Here is a 25,000-nt window from a genome sequence, read left to right as displayed (position 1 = left end):
TATTACAATATCTCTCTATATATAATATGTGCAAAATTCAATATACAAGCTTCTTGTTACTCATCCATGTTTTTTTTTTTTTAAAATAATGTAAACCTTAACTTATTTAAACCAGTATAAGTAGTTTGATGTTACTCCTGGGAAACAAAGATTGTCGGTACATGAACCTCCATAGCTTGGAGGACAAGCTGAACATGGGACCCCTACTTTATATGGTGCTTCTCCAATCCAATTCCCCCTGAAAATAAAAAAGGAAAAAGAATGCTTAGTAATTTCAGAGAAGAAGAAAAAAAATTTATTAACCATACTTGTTTTGAGTGATTGAGGTTAATGTCTTCAGTCATATCCTATAAATGCCCTGTTACTGAAAACATACATTAATATATTTCTGTAGGTTACTGACAAACATTGATCTACCAATTCCCAAAAACCAGCAGGAGAATGACCATGTCACTCCATGCCAGTGGTCCATTACATATCTTTTAGTCTCTGTGGTGAAGTCCCAGTCTTCTTGCATTTGCTACAGCCAAGTGATTTTTGACTCCCCAAGCCTGGGACAGAGTATTTTTTACTGGAGAGCTATATTTATGAGAAATTAGCAACATAAGCATTGGTGCAAGGTTTTGTTTGAGCACTTTGTTGTCTGGCTGTTTTCTTAAAAGCTTGTTTTTGGAAGGTGGAAAAACAAACTGAGAGAAATCTTATTCTTAGGTTGCACTACCCTAGGTCCACACTGTGAAGCTCTGAGGCTGAATTCGTGGTTAGAGAAAAGGGAAGATGAAAACTATTCGCAGCAGTAATGTACTAAAAAGAACTGTATTTGGGCATTTGTAGGGGGTCTCATAGGTGTTAATGGGAGGAGGAGGAGGGCTCCCATCTGGTGAACAGAGCTGTCTAATAGAGCCTGGAGGAAAAGGGATACAAGTCTGGAGAGTGATCATGTGAAAAGAGCTAACTGAAAGATCTAGGAACATCTGAAAAACGCATCCAGACTTCTAGGTGCTTATGTAAACCCCAGGCTTTTAGAGATTCATGTAACACTTGTGATGTAGGGAGAAAGTAAGTTAAAATTAGATTTTTATTTAAATGTTATGTCTCACTGAGCAGAGAACTTTCCTCTAGTTTGCATGTGACGTGGTATAGCAGTGAGTAATGCAATTATTTATGAAACATTTTCTCATCTGCCACCTCCCAGCCAATAATATTGGATCAAAAGCCCTGGTCTGGGTTGTGCCTTGGAAGAAAGTAGGAATCTCTCAAATAATTTGCTCATTCCTACTTCTCTTCCAAATGGGTACAGCAGACTGAGTGCTCAGGAAATATATTTAGTTTGATAACAGATATGGAAATCCAGAAAAAGTTTGCTGAAAGCTGACTTGTGCTTCATTTTCTGTGCAATGTGTGGCTGATTTGTGTGAGTCTGTTAGATAACCAGGTGCAGGGCCTTTCTAAACTTTGTAATTTTCCTCCTTAACTTTTTTTGCTCTGATTTCAGAAGCATAGAGATTTTTCAGCATTACAGCATGGCATCAGTGAAAATTAGTGGAGCTCTAAATCCTAAATCTTTGCCAAATTCCAATCTGAATAACTTGAGTCGGGGCTGTAATATTCACCCCCTTCTTCTTCAGAGGAGTTTCTGATGTGATGGTTACTCAGAAGGACACAGCCTTTATTGACTGGCAGAGAGACTTCTGCATGTGTGCCCAAGGACTCTAAGCCCAATGTCCTTAATTCAACTTAATTCTTAGGAATATAAACTTAAGCCAGGCAAGACCACTGAACATCCTTTTTGTGACTGTGCAAGAAGTAGATGTGACAATCCCAATTCCACCACCTATGAATCAAAGGTCTACTCAAAATCTCATCCAGAGAAGAAAGCTTGTAACACCAGGCTTTGGTTTGCTGTTTGATTTCACCTTGTCCATGCTGCGGAGCTATAAGTCAGATACAATTTTTGCCGCCTGATTTTTGCTCCCTCACATTCATTTCTTACCACCCTCTTCTAGTAGATATTAAAGACATAAGGACAGAGAAATCTCCTTCATTTCCAAAGGCCTTTTTTTTCCAAGTCAGTTTTTTAAGTTGCAAAATCTTTAAAAATGCTTTTACTCATATAACAACTAGAATAATGACATATTCTTGCATATTCTTTACCACAAATGGACCTGTGCCACTGACAGTTTATGGAAAACATGCTCAATTAATTATACTTAGATTCCTATACAGAAGTATGTCTTTGCCAATATTACACAGTCAGCGAAACCAGCCATTTACACTGTCCATCCTGCTTCTGAAGCACTGGTCCAAAACAGACCTCAAATCAAAGCTCTTCCAGAGCCACACTTTATTGATTCATTCTGGACCCAGATGTAAGCTTGGGATGATGTCTAGGAAATGCTGGGAGAAAATTAATTTCTTCATTTGAACCTAAAACAGATCTCTGCACAGCTATGTGATATAGGGCCACCTATGGGTGTCTATGACCTATACTTTGAATGACCCTAATATGGAAGGCAAGATGAGATTTGTAGACACTGAGCTTAGGTAGATGGACTTTGTAGGAAACCTATGCTATGGATGCACTTATGCAGCATGGTCATAAGCAAAGGTGGGCAACAACACATGTTCACAGTAAATCAAGGGCCTGATCTACAGTGGGATTGCTTACCTGAGGAAGTCTAGATCACCATAAGTATACATAACAGAGTGAAGAAATAAGGAACTGAAAGTAAAGTGGAGTCAGCACAAAGGAGGAAGACAAAAAGAATTATAATAATAATAATAACAACAATAACAGAAAACAAGGTTTTGGTTTTGTTCCATACACATCAAGTTATTTCCTTTTCTTCTTTGTATACCAAAGTCATGCATTTTCTGTATGCTTAGATGTAAATTTAAAAGGAAGGAGCAGCCCGTAGAAGAAGCACAAATAGAGGTCAAGCTAAAGATAAAGGAGTAAGCAGTCCTATGAGAGGACGAAAACATGCATGAAGTATAAAAATAAACAATATTAAAAGAAAGCAACTCACTTTGGGGCATAGTTGCATACCAAGTAAACAGCTTGTCGCCAAACAGATCCCCAGACGTTCATATTGTGGCATGTGTGGATTGCGCAGCCTATACGATTGGAAGTGGCCCAAACCATCTGAATAAATATTTATTATTGGTGAAGTCCAAATTGAAAAGAAATATACATATACACATTTATTTGAGAGAGAGCTATAAATACATCACAGAAAAGTCCAGCTTTGGACGGTAGATTTTGAATAGAAGAATGTAATTTATATAACCTGTGTGTAATGGGTGCACATGGGTCCATAACATCGCATGGGGCACCTGGGGTTGCAGTCCTGAGGGTAAGGGAAAGCATAATCCTTCACCTCATCATACCATGGCTTTACCAGCTGGAGAATAGATCGATACCTGGGTTTGTTTAAAAGACAGAAAGAAAAGCGTGTCATTTTAGATTTAGGTATTTTGGAACTTTCCACTGCTCATCCCTCTGATGCAAGTCACCTAAATACACATTTCTCCATGCATCACTAGGGGCACAGTATTAAGCAATAATACTCTTCAGCTAAATGAACATAGATGGAGATCAATTATTGCTAGAATACTGGATGACACTTGCATCAGTCTAAGATCAGGGTCTCAAAGGCTGTTCAAAGGCTGACAAAATAACTGTTTTGTAGGGTATCTGCCTACCTTCCAGTTCTTACAGACAGGTTCTGGCCCAAGAATCTCAGTAAATAGGAAGGTCCATGGTCCCAAATGCATGTAGCAGCCCACGCCTCTGCAGATTTGGCAAGAGTTTCATCCCAAACCTGACAAAATAAAATATCCTTAGCAGTAGAACAGAAAAAACAAATAGCGATCACAGTTCAAGAACACAAGAAGCAGGTCTCTTAAGTCACAAATATACTATCATAACACATCAGATCTGTAACAAGGCAGAGAGCTCTTGAATTCAGAAACCTGTGGGGCAGCATGTACAGGATCTAGCAGGATTTGCCGTCGCTGGACAGAATTCCCACCCACATCATTAGAGGAAGCCAAGTATTCAGAACTCTCCTTTTATTTCTGGAAAAGCCCTTCCATGAACAGGCATTCTCCTACCATTTTCCCTTCTGTGTTGATGAGATCCATGTGTGGAGAGGAGTGAAACATTGGATAGGACTCAGATAGAAGTTAAAGCAAAGTAGAGGCACACAGGGAAGAATAATTCAGCACAGGTATTACACACCCCACAAAACCCCAACACATTTGAAATAAGATCTCAGGAGTATCTATAGCCAGAGAGAGTGTGTGTGGCAGCTCTTCATATTTGAGGCCACAAGGTCAAGAAAAGGGATTCCACAAAGGCAAAGACTATGGACAGTTTCCAGGTGTGGTATGAGTTTCATCATTTTATTCTGCATGGGAGCTGACATTGCTCCCTGCCTGGAATAAAAAGATAACAGCTCTGTAAGAAGAGACAATTTGACTTCTTAAGTTCTCCTCTAAAGGCAGGAACATGACAAGTGAACTTAAACAGTCTTCTGCTTTTCCTGCTCACTTACATGCTTGATTTGTAACTCCACTGTTTTCTCCACAGCAAATAGGCTTTCCTCAGCAGTAATGGAGATATCAGCAATAGAATGTAGTGCACCACTGGAGCTCCAGATAAAGAATATCTCACTGTTATATTACAAGTACACACAAATCCTAGTATATCTTAGTGTTTGAGTGATACACAAGTAGGCTCTAGATCCTGGAATTAGATATGCATTTTGAATACCCTGAGTGGAATGTTTTGGTGCAGGACAGTTCTAGTGAATTGCAGGTACAAAGGCAGGAACAGAATGTGGTAAAATTGCCTACCCAGCCCATCACAGCTTTTTAAACACTTACCCAAACTCATAAATCTTGAGTGGCTACGAAATAAAGAGTATGCTCTCTGAGGTACAAAACAAGAGGCAAAGTCAGAAATAAACTTTTCAAAGGATCAGGTGGCCCACATCACAAATATTTTCTGTTCTATGAGCTAATAATGATTTCTAACACTGAATTCATAGTTTTAATTTCACAAACCTGCAGAATGAAAAGATCATGGACTAGGACTGTAATTCATGCCCTGACTCTGTCTGGTAGTTTGTGAAATTTCTCTAAGTGAAAAGGACAAAATGTAGTAAATTGTATGAAATTGCTATATCATTGAACCAAGCTTCTGCTAATATGGAGTGGGTGAGGTACCTCCTAGATTAAAGCTGAAGTGCAACAGAGATCAACATGAACCCTTAATGCAAATGATCTTCCATTCAAGTGGAACCACTTTAGGGAAAGTAAGATAGATGGTGCTTAAAGCAGAGCAGGTTTACTTTACACCTATTCATAAAAGGTCCCCAGACAAAGTCAAAGCAAATCGCCAGTAAAAGGACAAAACAGAGGAGTGTTAGGAGGAAGCATGCTAAGAAGGAACGGTCTTCAAGCCATTCAACTTTGACTTCAGCTCTGAAAAATGGAGTTTCTTGGAGGAGTTAGACATAACTCTATAACTTGGGAAGAGAAGGCTAAGCTGGAGCACCAGGGTACATGAGAGGGAACCCAGGGCTGCTACAGCACCATCCAAAAGCCAGGAAATGCTCCAGGGCCCAAGAGGAAAAAAACTGTCTACAGATATTTGTTCTGCTTTGGATCTCTGACTTTAAGTCAATTAGCTGCATGGGGCCAGTGTACAAATAACCCTTTATAATCTCTGTGGTATATCAGTGGTCCCAAGAAGAGGGCCTAAAGAGGGGGCAACAGGAGGTACAAGCATAAAAGTGTGCCTGGGAAGTGTGCCTGAGAGGCCGGGGCCACAGTCGGCGTTTGGAGCTTGCCCAGGCCCAGGGGAACGGAGGAGCACATGGATCCAGTGCGTGGGTCCAAACACAGCTGCCTGGTGTGCATCCATAAGGGGCAGCTCCGCCAGGACTGTGACACCCCATAAACACCCTCCTTTGCTGGGATTAATCATGCTTCTGGCACGAGCGCTCCCTGCCAGGAGGCTGAACATGAGGTTTGCGTGCTTGCTCCCAAGTGACCTGGCTGCAGTCCCACAATAATCTAAATGTGTACTGTATTTGCACAAATAGCACCGAGCTCCTGATTTCTACCTAGCATATTTTTGCGCACTAAATTGCCTCGCAAAATAGTATGTTAGGTGTTTGAAAGGAATGTGAAGACTGGATTAGGTTTTCACTATTAACGCCCTCTCTAAACCAGATGTGGCCCCCTCCTTGGACAGTGAGAGCATTGCCAGTCCACTTTCATTTCTCCTCAGCTTCATTTTCTGGTTCTCAGGAATCATCTGCAGCATTTGATTGGTAAAGTTTCAGAAGGTTGTTTCAAACTCAGTGAAAAAGTTGTGGGTTTGGCAGGTAAGCATTACTGTGATATATAGTGTGCTCTGCTTTCCATTATCTATTCACTCTTGACCACTCTCTGGACATATGAAATTTTTGGCAAACGTAAAAAATGAGAGAGAAAGAGAAAGAAAATAACCACTGAATAAGAAATAAGGAGGAGGGGAGCACATGCAGCATCTTTTAATTTCCTCCATTCCTTCATTAGCAGGCTGGTGAAAAGCCTTTGCACAGAGTCCCCTCCTGCTACGTAAATCATTTGTATTTCATGGGAGAAGATTTAGTGCTTCACCTTCTTTATTTTATTTTCCTCGAAGAAAAGGTGGTCCCAGTCCCTCTACGACTAGCTCTAGGTCATCTCCATGAGAAAAGGCAAATAATTAATATAGACTGAAGCGCAAAAATTTTTATCTCATAATGACCTCAAATCTTCTAACCTAAAAGAGACTGTACTGTTAGTTCACCCCTTTCAAAGGAAGTATGATCCTGAGTCCACACTTGTACTAATTTGTGTCTCAGTTCAGTCTCCTGTTTTGGGCATGTAAGAGAGCAGGGCAAACACATTTAAATTTTGGAACCCATGAGGCTTCATTGTTGTACACAGATAAACAGCATATAAAGAAATAGAAAAATATCCTAAAAAGAGAAACTGAAGTGACTCGAACACCAGAAGGACAGTTTCTGTAGGAGGAGAAATTAAAAAGCTCAAGATAATTAGCAAAGAGTTTAAAAAAACAGTGTGATAAACAAAATTATAAACTCTGAAATTATGGCCAATCCAGTGTTTCTATTAAACATGTCAGAGAAATCTGCCTGACATGAACACAAAATTGCAAAAGGGAAAAAGGAGAATGATCTGCATACTCAGTGGGTCAAGATGTGAGGAGGTGACTCATCCTCAAATGCTAATCATGCAAACTCCCAGTGCCAAACTATGCTCATTCTCTCCCTGGGGATAGCAAATCTTCATTTGCTAGGTCATTAGCAGTTGGGGAAGAAGTCACCTTCCTTCCACTCCCCCCCAAACTCTCCAGATCACTAATTTGACCCAGCATGGAAACCCTCCCCACTCCTCAACTGGGTCTAATTGAGCTGCGATAGAGTTAAAGTGTCTCACCACACTTCCACTGGCAACTTGAAGTGAACATCCTTTGGACAATTTATTTTTCTTTCCTCAGCCAAAGATTATTTTCCTAGAAAGCTGTCTGACTGTGCTCTCTGCACTGCTCCCTGCAAAACTACACTTCAAAACTACACTTCAGTTGAAAATTGTCAAGCAGACTGAATACAGGGAACAGGCCAGTGTTTCTACCCAAGGAGTTTCAACACCAGAGACCACTTTATGAGGCTTTATGAGGCAGCTCTGGGGTGTTCTCTGCACTCACACAGCACATGCTGGTTGAGACTTAGGACTAAAATCTTAGCATTAATAAAGTCAGTGGGAATTTTGCCAGGGAGGCCAGAATTTCACCCAAGATGTTTTTTTTTGTTTGCTTCAGTCTGTAAACAAATAGTAAAATAAATTCTTTTATTCCCATAATGTATAATAAGCAATGGAGTGTAAAACGAAATCTCTTCAATGTTGAATGAAATTTCCTGAAGCCCAAAAAGTGAGCTTCCTTCCTCAAGGGAAGCCTTTTAAAGTCATGGGTCACAGTTCCCTCATGCCCTCCATTTCTATAGCTGCTTCTATAGCTGTCTCTCAGATGTTCTTAGATAATTTATATGTAGAAGGGATGGAGTTGTCCTTTTGTTCTCTGTTGGAACAACTTTGTTGGAACAGGAGGTCCTGGTCACAGCTATCCTCTTAGGTATTAAAATGATGGTGAAGCTGAATAAACATTATGATGAAGAAAAAGAACAGAAGCTACTACAATGTTACAAAGATCTGTCCACAACATTTATTGAAAAATAATTGCCTGTTCCCTTCCTACATTGCTAGCTATGCTTTAATTTGAGGTATGGTGGACATAACCATTTTTAACTATAATTTGAACGTAGAAACACAGTTCTGCTCATTCTTATTACAGTCAAAATTGTAGTCCTAATATCAGTCATTTAAATGGAGTAGCTGTCTCTTGACACCTGGCTCAACACTTGTCTTAGGGGCCAAACCCTGCTGCAGAATAGGAGGTAAACAGAAAGCAGCAATGTACTTCAGACAGCAATCTCACTACTTTATTTGTAAGTAGAAAACATTGAACAAGTTTACCAAAACCAATTAAATGGAGCACTCTTAATCCAAATCACTTGTTCTTACTGCAAACTTTCTAAAGGACTGCTGTATTACTGCAAACATACTGCTACACTGGATATATTTACCCTGTGGTTATTGTACTTGAAAAGTAAAAAGTTCCATATTCCTAGTTTTAAATGCACAACTGCAACATCTATTAGCACAGACTGAGTATGCAAACTTTGCTGAGAACATCTGTGAAGGATGGATATATGAAATCATGGTTAAATTGCACTGACTAAAATGGAGCAGGGATTCAAAGCAGCATTCTCAGGGTCTGGAGCCCATCGTCGGTGCTAATGAAACATCAAGCCTTGGGACCTTGATGGTATCAAGGAACCATGTCATTTGGGATCTGTACCTTTATTAAAGCAGGGGGCATATATTCACTGTAGGCCTTCAGTATGACTAGGTGAAATAGTTAATATCAGACTCTCCTTAAGGACCTTCTGTTTTCACAGACCACCTCTCAGTTTTACTGCACAACAGGTTGGAGTCTTTTAGTCTGGCTTCATAATATTTGTACTGTGTAATTACATAAAGGTTAGGAAACGAAATATTTTCCCTGTATAAGGTCTGATTCAGGACCTCTGGTTATCAGTGAAGCTCGACATGACTGTTTTTTCCTTAAATTAACCTGTCTCAGTAAGATAGTCTATGTATGGAACTTCACATAGACCCTTAATGGACACTTTTCTTAAAAACAGACAATTCCCTACCCTTGCAGGTGTAAAAATGTTATATTCCTAAATTGTTTTTATGTACACCAGAATATGTTAATGACTTGTTTCACATTTCTGCAAGAGGATATCTCCTCACTATTTGAAAAATAAGCAGAATTTCAACATTTCATAATTTTAAAATGGAAAAAAAATCTGACTGCTCTATAAAAATCAAAATGGGCATCCATTTCTATTACATTTCTTCAACACTCTGTCAAATTAAAAAAGAAATACCATTCATAATTTTCACTTTCCATGTTGCTGGTACCTATCCTCAGACTTATGATCTGATTGGTAAATTCCGCAAAACATGCTGTGGCTTTTTTTTCCCCCCACTGAAAGTAATTACTGGCTTCTTCCAAAGTCATGAGTAAGATCTGTCAACACTTTACTGCATTTACTTTCCTTACAAGTGATGTTACATTGTCTTTTTCTGATGACTCACTACTTCAAAAGTAAAAATAAAGTAAATGCAGACCAAATGTTTATTGCAGCTTTCTTACAGGTAGACAAAAAGGACTGATTCAAGTAGTAGAATACCTCCCAAGTAAAACAGATACTTAAACCAGTAATATCTTTAGAGCTGAAAAGGTAAATTGAAAACTAGCATTTTAGTTGCCCCTACTAGAGGTGCCACACCTGAGAAAGAATGACTGATACTGTCACCTGGAATTGCACCTCTTTGTACGGGGTTCTTAAAGTTCAGAATCTGGAAGAAGGCGAAGTTAACATCCATTAATCCTGGCAAATATGGAGAGTGAGAAAAAAAAATATCAACCTCCCCTTTGGTAGTCTGGTTCATCATTATGCAATGTGTGGAGAAAGGAGAAGTATTATTCAGATGGGGATGACCATTTTTAATTTAATTTTTTTCCTGGTTTCCTGATTTTCAGAGACAAAAATTAATCTGTTTTCAGATTAATCAGATACCTTCCCTGATGTTCAGAATCCAGATTTCCAGTGACAAATCAAAATATCTGACTTAGTATTGTTATATCTTTATGCATGCCTTCTTGTATGAGAGAGAGACATCATTACCAAAGCAAATGGCAATGAACTCTCCTCTGCAAGCACTCTGAAATGGTTATTAATAGCAACAGGTAGCAAGAATTTGTGATCTAAATACAAAGGGAGCAGAACACACAGTGATGCACTGTATTAATGCTTTTCTCATTCTGCATGGGTATCTGTAAACTGGATGTTTTTAGAAGCGTTTAACTTTACAGCCCTCATTGTCGCAAAGAAAATACAAAAAAAATGTGAGAAGTAGGAGAGCTTCTTCCCTGAGATTGCCAACAGACAGATTGCTAGATAGAAGATATGGGCTAGCTGGGGAATCCATAAAGATATGTTTTTAACCTGGTAGCCTACGGGGTCTGCTAATGATCATTCATAAGCATTCAAGCAATACAGAACTGTGCTTCCCTTCTTCTTTTGCCGTCATAATCCTTAATCTTTCCTGGTTCAGTTTTATTGCCAGTAGCAAGCAAGCTCCCCTCACTTGCACAAGAGTACAAAAGAACCTCAGCAGAGGATTGCTCTGAATATTAAATACCAGCAGCAGCCTGGTACTTTACTGTTTGTTTTTTTTTTTTTTAATATGACATATCAGCTAGGATAATCTGCATTTTTCTCAGTGGTAAAACAAATACTTTAAGCAAAACATAACACACCCTGGTCACTCACTACCCTGTGTACCCCTGAATTCCCTGTGTGTCCATCAGGTGAGGGCTGCTGCCCGTAATGCCATGGCAGCGGCAGTGTGACTAGCCCCTCAGCTGCCTGCCACCGACTGTACAACAGGAATGCAAGCACCGGGTACAGGTTTGAGCACAAATCCAGAGTGAAAAGGTGAATTATGCTGTTTTAATCACTCTCTTTTTCAACAGCTTCTTTACACGACTGCAGTTATGTGATATGACTGCAAATGGAATGTTGGTATATGCAATTTGAATACAGTTGCATGGCAACGCAGTCACATTTTGCAGTAACAGAAAGTGGCAATTTGTTTGCCAGTTTTGGCATCTTATTTGTCATTAATATATGTTTACTGTGGACTCATATTAGTGTCTTCAGATTGTTATTTGCTACAAACAAATCCACAGTGGCTCCTATGCCCCTCAGAAAAGTGGCCAGTAGGACCTTCTTTTAGCAGTGACCAGTCAAAAAATTAACCTTTCTACCTCAGACTTCTGATTTTATTCTCCATTAGCCCTGTGCTTCTGCTTGTTTGCCCAGCTGAAGATCAGAAGCTCTTCCAGAATGGCAGCAAGTGGGAAAGAAGAAAACCTCAATTCAAGCGATTTCTTCCTGTGAGAAAAACACCAGGAAGCTGAGGGATGAAATCTGACATCTCCGGCCCATCTGTGCAGCTGCACTCCACAGCTGCTAGTGCAAGTCCCAGAGCAGACTAGCAGATGTAGGCTGCTACCCTCCAACATGCAGGTCTTGTCCTCATGGGTCATTCAGTCGTGCAGCCTTGCACCGGCTTTACTGCTTGCACGTGTGGCGACCGTTTCTCAGAAATCCCCCAGCGGTGTGCAGGGCACACAGGAGTCCCTTGCACAACTTCTCCCCTTCTCTTTTGTATAGTCGAACCTGTAGCATCTTCAGGTTTGGAGATTTTCTGTGGGACCCCCCACCATGTCCACTACCTCCAATCTGGCACAAAGCTTAATAAAGCAACCCACCAGCCCTTCTGCCTGCATGCTTTTTCAGCAGAGTGACTGAAAGAGCCTCGTCTCTTTGCCTTCACTTTTTTCAATACATACTGTGTGATGAAAACATATGAGCTCATTGGAATTTATAGACGGATTTGGCAAACTTTATATATTTATTTGGGCTCTGAGATCATTTGGACTCTAGGCTGTCTCTCTCTCTCTCTAAGAATATGAATACTTTTTGCTCTCTTTTGCCACCTGTTAGAAATTTTACTGTGCATACTGTAATTGGTGCCTACCACAGGTGCAAGTCCTTTCCCAAATGCATTAGGTACTAATTAGAAAGTTTACACAGAAAATTGCCAAAGTCTACTCTCTAGAGAAAAAATCTTGATGGGAATCGCAGTTCTGTACTTCATTCTTTTGCAAATAAATAGAGGGTTAATATATCAAGCTGCTTGTCCAACACTCCGCTGCAACTCAAAGTAAAATTGTGCAATGTTTTATAGTCAATTTACTCTCATATAACCAAACCTCCAAACATCTGATTCACACTTCTGAAGGGCTCAGTATTAGAAGGTCTGCCTTGTAGCAACCAGGGCATCGCCAGACAGATGTCCAAGAAACCCAGAAATTCTTTTCTTATGAAAATTCAAGTCTGTATTTTATACAGAAGTTTATATTCTTGGGAGTCTATTTGGTCCAAATTCAAAGTGCTATCATTTGAAGCTTGACCACTGCTAATAGTCAATTTGTTTCTTCTAAAGGTTGTCCATATTTCTTTTCATGTTTGGCACCAGGCTTTTAAACAATAAGAAACAAAGAAAATTGGTAGGCTGTCAGATTTAATAACAATAAGCTTCCCTGATATGTTATTATTTGTTTAGCTTTTGGAAAAGTTAAATATCAGAGCTACATATCTTAAAATATTCAGTGCTTTCCTAACCTACTGCAAGGCATATTTTAGTTGGCAAGAGCTTATCTCAGAAGTGGTAACAAAAAGGACCAAACTTTGTCTAGCTCCATGTCACCCTGACAATTGGTGATAAATATGAAGAGGAAGGTGTCTGACCTCTATCATTTTAAATATGATGAGAGCAAATTGCCTTTTCTTAAAACCACAAAATGTGAATGAAAAATTATTTCTTTTGTGGTGTTTTGTTTCTCTTCTATATGAAAAAGATCCACATTTTTTATTTTTTTTGTTACTAACCACTGAAATTTTTCATTAAAACAAAAAATGTTCTTAATTTCTTTAAAAGTTTTCAAAGAAAATACTTATTATTTTCTAAGTAGCTCTAACTGAAAGATATGGCAGCATGACACAAAAGAAAGCACATAGCAGCTTCTTCTTTCTGCAGAGTAAAGAATAAGAACAATAGTCCTTTATTCTCAGAAGAAGAAAGCTCAATTTAAGATTCTTTCTCTTGATACAGATTAACAGATATCACTGTACAGATAGAGATGCAAAATCAGTTCATTCTCAGTTGAGTTAAAATAGACCTCAAACCCCATCCCAGGGCACCTGCAGATGTATTCATACATGGAGGTGCCTGTACTGAACACAGCATTCTGTGTACAAAAAGCAAACAAGTGGTTATCCTGGGGTTTCCATCTTTTGCTGTCTTTAGGATACACATTTCCACAGACCTGGATAGACTGTTCTTCTTTTCAGATTTTCTTTTCAGGTATGGAAAGAGGATAAAAATGTTGAGAGGTTTAAGGTTACTATCATCTCCATTCATGTGTGAAACAAAGTACTGTGTACTTTGGATCAAGATTCCTGTGAAAAATGCCCTGTCTCTCTTTTTAGCCAAGAAGTTCAAGAGGTGCTACATTTAATAATAAAGGAATGTCTAATTCTGAGGGCTCTGGGCAGGCTGCTTTTCTATCTGAGACTTTACTAGGTTGTTTTTTGTTTGCTTAAACTCCTAGAAGGCTTTCTGCTAATACTAAATTTAAATAATGTAAATATTCTCTTCTAAAACACCATCAAGATGGATGTTTTAAAATTCTTATGCATAAAACATTGGAAAGGAGCTCTAATACCAAAGCAAGTTTAACACAGTCATTCTTTATCACAATATTTATCAACAACAGCGTTTTTGGGGAAGTTCTTTAGATTTTTCAAGGATCGCTTACCAGCAAAGGTCCTTTCTGTTCAACTCTTAAACAGGTCTTCTGTCATTCATTCTGAACATAACTGATGGCTTTTGTGCTTCTTATAGCTAGCATCCACTTTGATTTGACCCTAGATGAATAGCAGTTTAGTTACTGAGACTGAATCCCCATTCCAAAGGCTAGATTCCCAGCCTTTTGTAGATGAAACTCTGCTAGAAAAATGAGCAGCATCCAATGAGTAGTACAGTGCTGCGTTATTGACAATGTTGCAGTAGGAATTAGATATGTGGATAAACTCATCTGTGAGGCAAAAGAGAGCTAGGTAACTCTATTGTGCCAAAATTAGCAGAAAGTAAGCTCCATCTACTTTTGCTCTTTTTCAGCTTACTGTCAGTTGCCATGTTTTGCCTCCGCTGCAGAAAAAGGCTGAGTATGCTGTACAATGACTGCTTCCTTTCAAAATTGTCATGCAGACAGACACTCCCAACTGTAACCATGTAAAGCACATCAGTTGCTTCTGTTTTCTTCTAATTTTCCCAGAGGAATAATATTCCAGAATTCATTAGCCCATGATCTTCAGACACTCCTGATGCTGGGTTATGGCACCAGGCAGAAAAGAAATACTCAGATGGTTAAACAGAAACACAAGTAGGAGGGAGAAAATGGAACCAGTGAACACAATTCACCATTACACCCCTTCTCATTTGATCTCACCTCACTTGTGAATTCCCAGCGTAGAGCAAGCTAAAAGCCACAGCAAACTGCAATAGGTGGACTACACTGGTGAAGCTCCAAGCTCCTTGATATCTCTCCTCCTGGAAGACTGGAGTAGACTATACTTAGAGTTACTTTGTGCTCTGGCATGATGAAAAGCAGATTAAGATCTTTGTACCCTGACTCATTGTCTGATTACTTATTTCAACCTTCACCGTGTATACAGGATTTAAGAGAACAGGGCTATTCAATGGAAAAAGTAGGCTGCCAGTAACTTCTAGAGTAAATTCTCCATTGCATTATGCTACTTGTGTCTTTAAATATGCATAATCAAAACGACAGGCCTAATCTGCTTTGACATTTAAGGGTGCTGTTCACTGATTTAACAAACGAGCTGTAAATGGAGTGCAACTGTAATTTGCTCCAATATGCAGAAGTATTGCAAGACATGCACATGGAAATTAAGGAAACATTACATGCATGCATGGATGCATCTTAATTAATGCCAAGAAAATTGTCAGTAAATACATAAAAGATAATGTTTGAAATTAAAAAATAATTAAAATTAAAAAAAAAATTAAAAAGGAGAGAAATTCTATTGGGCAGTTAGAAAGTGCATATAAAGATCAATTATCTGAGCTTTAGAGGGAAATATTTAGGTTAGACATTTGGAAATCATTTCTATTCCTAAGGTAAAATATTTGCCAAGAGATGTGACTGAGACAGCATCACTATATGTGTTCAGCAGTAGACAAGATGAAAACCATATGTATTTAATGCAGAAGGAAGTCCTGCAACAGGGCAGGGATAAACTATATGAATTAAGAGATCCTATCCTACTCATTAGACATAAATCTTGAAGGAACTAGCCCTGCAATCCTTACAGACATGGATGATTTCAGTGGGACCATGTAGATGAGCCAGGGCAAACAACTCCAGAACAAAATGTCCTTTAAGGTTTAGAATGGTTTGTAAGAAACCACGCTGACAACAGCAAAAAAATAGGTAAACAAGTTGAGAAGCTTATTTATCAGAAATACTTTTCAATTGGAGAGAAAACCAAATTAACTCACTTTTTCCATGTCCATATGAAAGGCTTTAGGTATTAAATAGGACTCTGGAAAACCTGAAGTAGGTTGGTTTTTTTTTTCATTTTGTCTTACCCATTACCTATTGCATATTCACAGAGCATTTTTAAGATCACCTTGATAGCAACAAAATTTTATCAAGGCTTTCAAATTTAGGAGTGAATTAACAATGCAGTTACACATTTGTGATGACTAAGTGGGCTATTTTCTTGCTTCTCTGACCTGCCATTGTAAGTTGTCTGCACATCTTCATGGACAGGAATCAAAGTCTCCACATTCATCACCTCAGCAAAGAGGGTCACTCCGGGCCATACAGAGTGCACAGATTTGCCCCATGACTCACATGGACTCCCTCACATGACTAAAGGAATTTAATTTGGAACACAATTACTTCTATTTTAGAACAATAGTTCATTTCCTTTGTCCATTTTATCATGGTCTTTCATGTGGATTTACTAGAAGATTAACAGGCTCAGATTCTCCATTCCTTTCCAGCTCCTCTGCCACCAGCTCATGAGAAACTATTGTTATGCTATGTTGCCATGAAATAACTCCTGGGTATCCAAACTGACTCATTTCAGGCTAGTCTGGAAATCTTTTACTATTTCGAGTCCTACAAAGTGGCATGTTCACTGAGGGGCAGATTTTCCCAAATATAGAAGTGCATTTATGAAATCACTGAACAAAAAGGAATTGAAACTATATCAGAAGATCTTCTATGCATAAGCAGGCTCAAGTTTATCTAGATCATTTTTCTGCTCTTAAAAAAAGTCTTCAGACAGCATTCCACAAACATTCAGTTTCATGTTGTTGAGTGTGCAATCCTGCTCCATTTGTCATACTTCACACATGCTACTGCCAGTGTACTAATGACTATATTGATCAGTACTGGGCTCAGGAGTCATCCTTGCAGAACACCCTTCTGCAAGCCAGCAGTGAACTACTCCCATACCTTGTCTTTTGGTATGGCTCTTTGACAAGTTACTGAGGTCACCTTAGAGTACTCTTAACTAGGACAGATTTTCCCACTTTGCCTATGGGAATGCCATGGAGGACAGTGTTCAATGCCCATTAAGGCCCAGCTATAGCAGATTTACTGCTTCTGCTTGCTGTGTGTGGAACTATAAAGAGCGTGCCTGTATGTAAGCACCAAGTTTTGCACGCACATGCTGACGTGGGTTACTACAAAGACCACAGGGACTTTTAAAAAACTGGCCTCAAGTAGGGATGACTGTAGAGAAGGTAAAAATAACATTTGATTTTCATACAAACAGATATTTCATTAATGAATGTTTTGGGAGCCTAAAGATAGTACCAATGCATACTAAATGACATTTTATGAGACTCAGATTTCAGCTGACAACATACTGCAAACCTGGCCTACCAAGTAGCTGAGATGTTCCAGAAAAGCAACACAGGCTTCTGTAGTACAGAATTAGCATTCAGAGAAAGGGATTTGCTTGTTCACTGAATTCGCCTGTACTTGCAGCTTTACATATCTTTCACACTAGAGAGCTGCAGGCAATTCTACACCTCACTTCTTCTGAATCATGAATTTTATGGAACCTTTCTGCTTTCTCCAGAAAAAGTATGCAAAGCCAGGTAGATGATTTTCACTGTTTGCCAGGTCAAAAGGATGATGTCATCTTTATTTCTGCAGGTATGGCATCAGCTTTTAGAGCACAAGCAAAAACTGGAGAATGACAGTCTTAGGATGAAGAAAAATGAAGGATATAAGATGATGACCCACATTAAAAGAAGAGGTCATTACTTCTACCTTATAGGCCTGCAACTTCTTGTATCTTTTCTCTTTCACTTTCCTTCACATATGCACTGACTCTGGATTTGTATTTGCAGAAAAACTTCCAACCGAAGGCATCAGCAATACCAGAACCAGAACCAAAAGGAGGACTACTTTAAAGTCTGACTCATAGGATGCTAATATCCCAAGAAAAAGATTTCCCAAAGTCTCATTGGCATAAGACACACCTGTTTCTTTTGCTAAGTATTGATAATAGAACAACACCTTCCATCTTGCTTTTGACTCCCCATCTGCCCACTTACATTGGGGACTCCATACAACAGGCTGGAGCAGCACGCAGAGCCACCTCTCCCAAAGAGGATTAAAACACTCTCCCAGCTCTGTTACTGCATTGTTCATCTGAACCTCCCCCACCTAATGTGTGTACATTCAAAGCCATTCTTCAAGACCTCTCATCCAAAGTCCTACAGCACACAAACTTTAAGACAGTAGGGGCAGACAGAATAATGCCCAAGGAGTTCAAAGTATTTATAAATGCACTGAATGCGTGAGAAGAGGATTGCATCAAGGGAAAGAGCAGAATGTATCAAGGGGAAAAGCACAAAAAAAAATTGGGTGTGGAGAACTGGAATCACAAGAACCAACCTGTACTGCTAAACCCTAAGCTCTTATCAGTGGAAGAGAAAAAGCAAATGGAACTGTACAGAAGTGAGAATGTTATACAGCCATTCATGAGAAGAACAGAATTCCTAACAGAATTAGGAAAATAGAACAAAACACAATTTAATATGATTGTGGACAGAGAAAAGATGAGAAAACATCTTTTTCTTGTGCTTCCAAACTGCTTAGTCCTTTTCTACTTCAACACACTTAGAAGAGGTTTCCTCAGTCTACTGCATCTCTAAGTAATTCCAGCTCTCTGACATTTGACATCCTTTTTAGTCATTGTTAGGGGAAATGGGAAAGGCCACTTTCATCACTACCACTACACTTTTCCATAGTGTTCAGGACAAGAATGCACACTTGTAACATTCTTTCAGCACAGTGTACATTGTCTGCTGGTAATAACAATGTGTTTACTATCTTATTTACAAAAATGAGTACCAAGTGACACATCTTTTGTATATAACAGCGGCAATCATGTCCCCATAGACCTAACAGATCCTGTGCCATACACCGAAATTATACAGACACCAGAGAATGGACTAAGCAAGTTCAAATGGGCATTACTGATACAGGGGTCCCCAGTCTTGGTATGGCTTATACCACCATGTCATCTTCAAGACCTTAGTACCAAAGCTTTTCTGTAGCCACAGAGATAAAAAGTTGATGATGATAAATCTGCTGAAGTTGATAAATAGACGATGCCATGGCTACAAACCAGACAGCAGAGCAAGCTATGTGTGATGTTGCTCACTGGGCTTTTTTTGCTCTGTAAGGTTACATGGACACACAGAGACTGACTAAATTCTGAAAGAGAACTGGGGGCAAATGGGTTGGCTGCCACTTGGGGATCCAAGTTCAAGTTGCACCCTGGATCATTACCCACATAGCTTGAGGTGCTCCTCTGAATTCTGCAGCATGAAGTCACAAAGTACTTTCAGACTGGAAAACCAACTGTAAAAGAAAGCCTTAGACCTTGCCCTTGAGACTATTGATGGGGCTGATGCTGACTGGAACACAGGTACATCCTATGCCTGGTTGACACTGGTAAAAGCAATAGTAAGAAGGGCAAGGAAAAGAATAGCATGTAAGCTGTAAAGAGCATGGCTTCAGTCTTGATTTTGTATCAAACCTTGCACAGTACCATTGCAGAGCAAAGCTGCAGCAGAATCCCCAAGCAATATTGGTGAAATCTCGGCAGTTTATGCATATGAGTGCATTAAAACAGATTTAATCAAGGAAGATTGCTTTCTCTTTTGAAGGTTTTTTTGTTTGGGTTTTTTTTGGTTTTTTTTTTACTGAACAGGCTAAGAACACTACACTTATAAAACTCTTGGGAATAGGACAGGGTGCTGGCTTCACTTAAGCAAACTGCAGGAGCACATTTCTAAAACACACAAGCCAAGGACGGGCATGGTAGGCTGCCATTCCCTCAGACATTACAACAAAGTTTATTTATGCAGAATCAAAGGAAACGTCAGTGGAGAGCACAGCAATGAAGATGATGACTGAGCTTGACTTCTGACCTCTCTGTTTTTTCTGTCTCTGACCTTTCCACTTAACCAAACTTCAAACCCAGCCTGTGGTATGGCAACAGGCCTTCAACCTGCAACATTTTGAGTGCACTCAGCATTTTGAGGTGCTGCTGGGATGTGCTAAGCCGATTACATGATCAAATCCAGATTTAGATAACATCTGTGACAGAAAGATGTCCAAATCGTTAGTCATTAGCTGCTAAAAAGGAGGAGTTGTTATTACTACTATCCCCTTTTTATGTCAAGCTGATGGTGTCCTGTTTCTCAAACCTGTTAACCATCTGTTGTCATACGGGAAACTCTGTGACTTTACGCAGATATTATGGTGCTGACACAACTTGTCTCTGTTTTCAAAACAGTGTGAATACCTTACTTAGAAGCTAAAAAGATTTTTGCTTGGCCAACTTATGTTTAACATTAGAGGTCCACAGTATGCACGCATTCAGAGTTGGAATACAAAATAGCAAACACGCTGCTCTAGCTAGTAGTGCCAAGTATGAAATCACAGTGAATGAATAACTTCTATCATACCTGCAGGAACAGATAATCCACATAATGAGTATTTGCCAATAAGGGCAAAAGGTGCTTACCACAAACATAACATTTTGAGCACATTGAAATCCTACATACTGGAGAAACAATTAAATGCAGCATTGTATTTGATGGAAAAATAAAAGTATTAGGCGCACACAAACAATATGCAGTAAATAAAAAACACAAGCATGAGACAAACAGTGCATCAGATGAATTACTTAGCAAACACAGTTTTACCATATTGTCTCCAAAAGTGCTATGTGTGAAAGAAATTAGAAATGTTCATCGGCTACCTTTTTGCATACCTCAGGGCAATGACTTTCAGTGTACTCCACAAAAGCAATGGGGCTACTAATGATTAGCACTTCAAACACATGCAATCACATGTTGTGATCACATACTATTATTCTTCAGGCCAACAAGCAGTTAACTCACAACTTCATTTGCTTGTGTCCCAGAAGCTCCACTGGGACTACTCATGGAAATGAAAATTCAACAGGGCAAGTAAGAGGTTCAGAGTTCAGTATTTAGCTTTTGCTTGCTTAAGTTAATGCAACTTAAAAAAAGTAAGGAAAGAACATTTTAGTAAGCAATAATAGTTAAAAATAATTTGTCTACTTAATTAAACCCTCACAATTTGTTTAAGAAAATGAAATCACTGACTTACAGTTTGTTTTACTCTGAAATAAACAAAGTTCACTTACCATATATTCCATGTTGGAAGCAGGTGGGAAGACTTTGCCTCTGACTTGATTATGATAATCAAGAATGGCAATCATGTCATTCTGTGAAATGTAGCGCTTCCGCCTGGCTTTGGGAATTTTTGCAGAGTCCAGATGAGCTGCCAAGGCCGTCTCAATGTCAGTGAAATTATTGTTTGACAGGAGTAGGTCAGTGGAATTGGGTAACACTAATGCACTTGTTTCACAGAGAATGGAAAACAAGAAAGCACAACTGATTGCAGCGATTACTGTCATTTTGGGGCCAGAGGAGAAAGATAGGCCACAGAGGTACTCTGCTTTAAGTCAGGGCAGTAGAAAACAGATCTGTAGAAGAGAAGATGTCAAAGATGTGATTCTGTACCTCCGGGTAGCAAGACAAAATGAATTGGCAGGCTGTGATCTGGAAAATTATTCTGTCAGCTCAATCATAAAAGCAATCCAGTCAGAACATAGGTTACTGAGCAATTTTCAATAACCATATTATCATTAAAAGATAGTATGTTCTTACTACAAACACACCAAATGAAGTATCATTATACCATGAATTACATGACCAGAGCTAGTAGTATTCCTGAAATAGTGACAGTGCTATCACACCAGATCAGCCCATAAACCACACTATAAATCTTAAGTGGGGAGACTGCAAGAAACCACACAGAATGTCTTCCACTGAAAATGAAAAATGCATCCTAGGCTATGCCTATCCCGTCTGCATGGATTGTTTTGACACAATGTGGCACAGATAAACTAGTAGACAAAAGACAACAAATAAAGCGTGAAAGCAGGACATCTTAGACATAGCATTCAAATCTTAACTTCAGCAAAATGTGATGAGCATTGATAAAACTGCATGCAAAGCAAACTTATTGAGCTGAATGGCTTACCTCTGGATAATACCAAAAAAATAATACAGCCTATTGTTCTCCCAGTATATAGAGCACTCTCCTATGTGATGATAAGAACCTTTGTGAAGGAGTGTCTCTTATTACAAACCCCCAAAGAACAAAACTCTGCTGGTTTTGAAGCTTCTGGCCACAGGAGCTGCTAACAGCTTTTATATGTTACAGTCTGTAGGAGCCAGAACAGGCAGTTTCTCTAAAGGTCTCTGCTTAGCCAAAACGAGAGGGGAGGAGTTCTGCAAAGCACACAGGCAGCGATTGGGTGGCATCCCTGGAGTGTAGGTGGTTTGGACATTCAGTCACACCCCCAATTTCTATAGTACAAAAAGGCAACATGCAAGACTCTCTTTTTTTTCGGTACTTCCTACCTTTTTTTTTTTTTTTTTTTTTTTCCGTGTTTGGTTTTTCCCTCATTTCACGAGCATCATGCTGGCTTGGCAAACGCTATTTTACGCCGCTCTTCGAGCACCCAAGGAGCAGCACGAAGCGAGTTTGCAAACCGCTGTTGCCCCAGTCACAGGAAACGGAACCTATGCACCGCCGGCCCCCCCCCGGCCCGGGCCGTGCCGCCCCGCGGGGCAGGCGGCCCCGGCGAGGCGGGGGGGATCCCCCCCTGGGCAGCGGGAGGGCAGGCGAGAGGCCGCGGGGGGCGAGCAGCCCCCGCTCCCTCCGTGGCCGAGCGCAGCGGGCGCCCGGGGCGCTGCTCCTCCCTCCCCGCCGCTCCGCAGCCCGCGTCGCGCCCGCCCCGGCCTCCTCCCGCGCCTGCCCACCCTCCGAGGCGCGGACGCGCGGGGCGAAACGCAAGGCAGGTTGCGGCTGGCCAGGATCAGTTACCTGAACGTCTGCCCGTGAGAAACTACGGGAGCAGCAGGACCGACAGCTCTCGCCCGTGCCTGGGAGACATCTGTTTCACATTAACCAGCATATAGCTGGAATTATTTAAGCACAGAATGGTCCAGCCACTCACGCAGCAGAGCTAAGGGCATAACACTGAGGCCATGACGAAAGCTAGCAGAGAGAAGGAGCAGCAGCCAGCAATTGTGTGCTGGTGACCGGGGATGGGAGCAACACAATGTCAGGCCGATCCCCCGGCGGGGCTAGGCGATCTGGGGCAACCTGTAAAATGAGACCCTTAAAAATGTCATTGCAATGTTTTGCAACATCATGAAGAGAGAAACACAACCGGTTTGATATTACACCCAAACCGATCGAGTGCTCAAAAGTTTCAGTAGCTTTATTAGAGAAGCAATATGGGAATTAAGTATTAAGGAAGCAAAGTCCAGTAGTTAGAGCACGGGGCTGGAAGCCAACACTCACGCTCTCCTTTTGGCTCTGCTACTCGCTCGCTGTGTGGCCTAACCCAAGCCATTTAATCTCTCTGCAATCTCTACAGTGGTATAATAGTCTTCTACAGACATGTTGTAAGGCTCAAATAACTAGTGTTTGGTAATGTACTTTGTGATGAAAGGTGTTCAGTAAGTATAAAGTATCATCATCACTAGTTATATTACTATATGTATACCCGGCTTGTCCAAAACTGCTGCTTACAATGCAGCTGCGGGTATTCCTTTACATTATATTATACAAGAAACCTGAATACATCATTTGTCTTTGCAGGACTAGATGTTGGGTGATTGGTTTCACCCAATTTTCTTTCTTCTGAAATGCAGTGGATATTTGTTTATGTTAATGTCAAGAAATCTCCTCCCGTTGTTTGAATACAACGGGAAGAATTCTCAGCTCCTTTGAATTGCCGCAGGTCCTTTGATTTCATCTGAGCTGCAGTAAGTTATCAAAGGGAAGACACCAGCTTAACGTCTCAGGAAGTTCCGAGGGTAGATTTTACTAGTTAGTCACATTTTAGATTGCTATAATTATTTCCTCATACTCACCCTGTGGCAGTACTTGGAGGCTGTTATGACATAGGGCTCTACACAGAACAGCAAATGTTGTAAAATAGCCATAATGTTCACAGCTGTAAAGTTGAGCTGTACTTCCCTAAGAACAGGCCAGCTTATGAGATTTCTTTTATTTCCATTGTTTGTGGTTATTGCTTAATTATTTGTTTCCATGTCTAACAAGCAGTCAGTGGAATTACTCATCTAAATGTAGAAAAAAGGGTTATGAGCAATACTAACAAGCACAAACCAAAAAGTATATTGTGAGTATGAAAGGCCTTAGGGCATGAGAGTGCCTTGACCCAAGCCTGTTGTACTGATAAGTTCTCAAATGAGAAGCAGTGGCAAATAGTGAAAGAGCAATAACTCTCAAGCTTGACAACTAAGATACCTTAGACAATCACATGCATGTGTGCATTCAGTTTTCTTCTGAAAGAAATGAATCAAGGACCTGACATGCAGTGAAAATTAGCAAGCAAGACCAATGAAGCCACATTAAAGTCCACATGAAGGTCCACGCCAAGGAGAGGAATGGACAAAATGAGGAAGAACGAAGAAAAGAAGCATCAAAGATGTCTGCAAGCTCATAAGGAGAAAAATGAGAAATGGAAGGAACCATCTGCAACATACACAAAAAGATCTATTTCCTGACTCTTCAGCCCACTCAGAGAAGACAAAGAGAGAACAATCAGACCAGTGACAAAAGATTATTACAGGCCAGAGAGAGACATTAGTGAGACCATGGAATGAGTCAAAATATCTGTAAACCTAATTAAGAACAGAATGTGCCAGCTGAGGCGGCCACAACACGGTTACTGAGCAGCCTGGAAAAAAAAAAAGGGCAATAATTCTTGTACTTAATGTCGGCAAGTGTTACCAATGAAGAAAGTTATACAATCAAGAATGAGAAAGAATGTAGAAGAAACTAAGAAAGAAAAATAACTCAATTTATCTTCTGAAAGACTCTCTCAATTCTAGGAAATGGACTAGATTTTAATGTTTGACTAGAAAATATCTATTTTTTCACAGAAACAGTGTTCACACATAGAAAAAAGGAGAAATG

At 40.0% G+C, this 25,000-nt stretch overlaps 1 protein-coding gene across 1 annotated transcript; it reads right to left on the bottom strand.

Moving 5' to 3' along the window:
- Window positions 1-102: 102 nt before the first annotated feature.
- Window positions 103-21,395, bottom strand: PI15 (peptidase inhibitor 15). Its single transcript, XM_009478481.2, has 5 exons — window positions 21,123-21,395; window positions 3,706-3,824; window positions 3,291-3,423; window positions 3,030-3,145; window positions 103-238 (listed from the first exon to the last, which is right to left on the bottom strand). Exons 1-5 carry the CDS (start codon window positions 21,393-21,395, stop codon window positions 103-105), a joined length of 777 nt encoding a protein of 258 aa, XP_009476756.1.
- Between the last annotated feature and the right edge of the window lie 3,605 nt (window positions 21,396-25,000).

This window comes from Pelecanus crispus, chromosome 2, assembly GCF_030463565.1.
Source record: "Pelecanus crispus isolate bPelCri1 chromosome 2, bPelCri1.pri, whole genome shotgun sequence".
Lineage (NCBI taxonomy): Eukaryota > Metazoa > Chordata > Aves > Pelecaniformes > Pelecanidae > Pelecanus > Pelecanus crispus.
The sequence above is the reverse complement of the archived record's forward strand: the minus strand, read 5'-3'. Positions and strand labels throughout refer to the sequence as shown.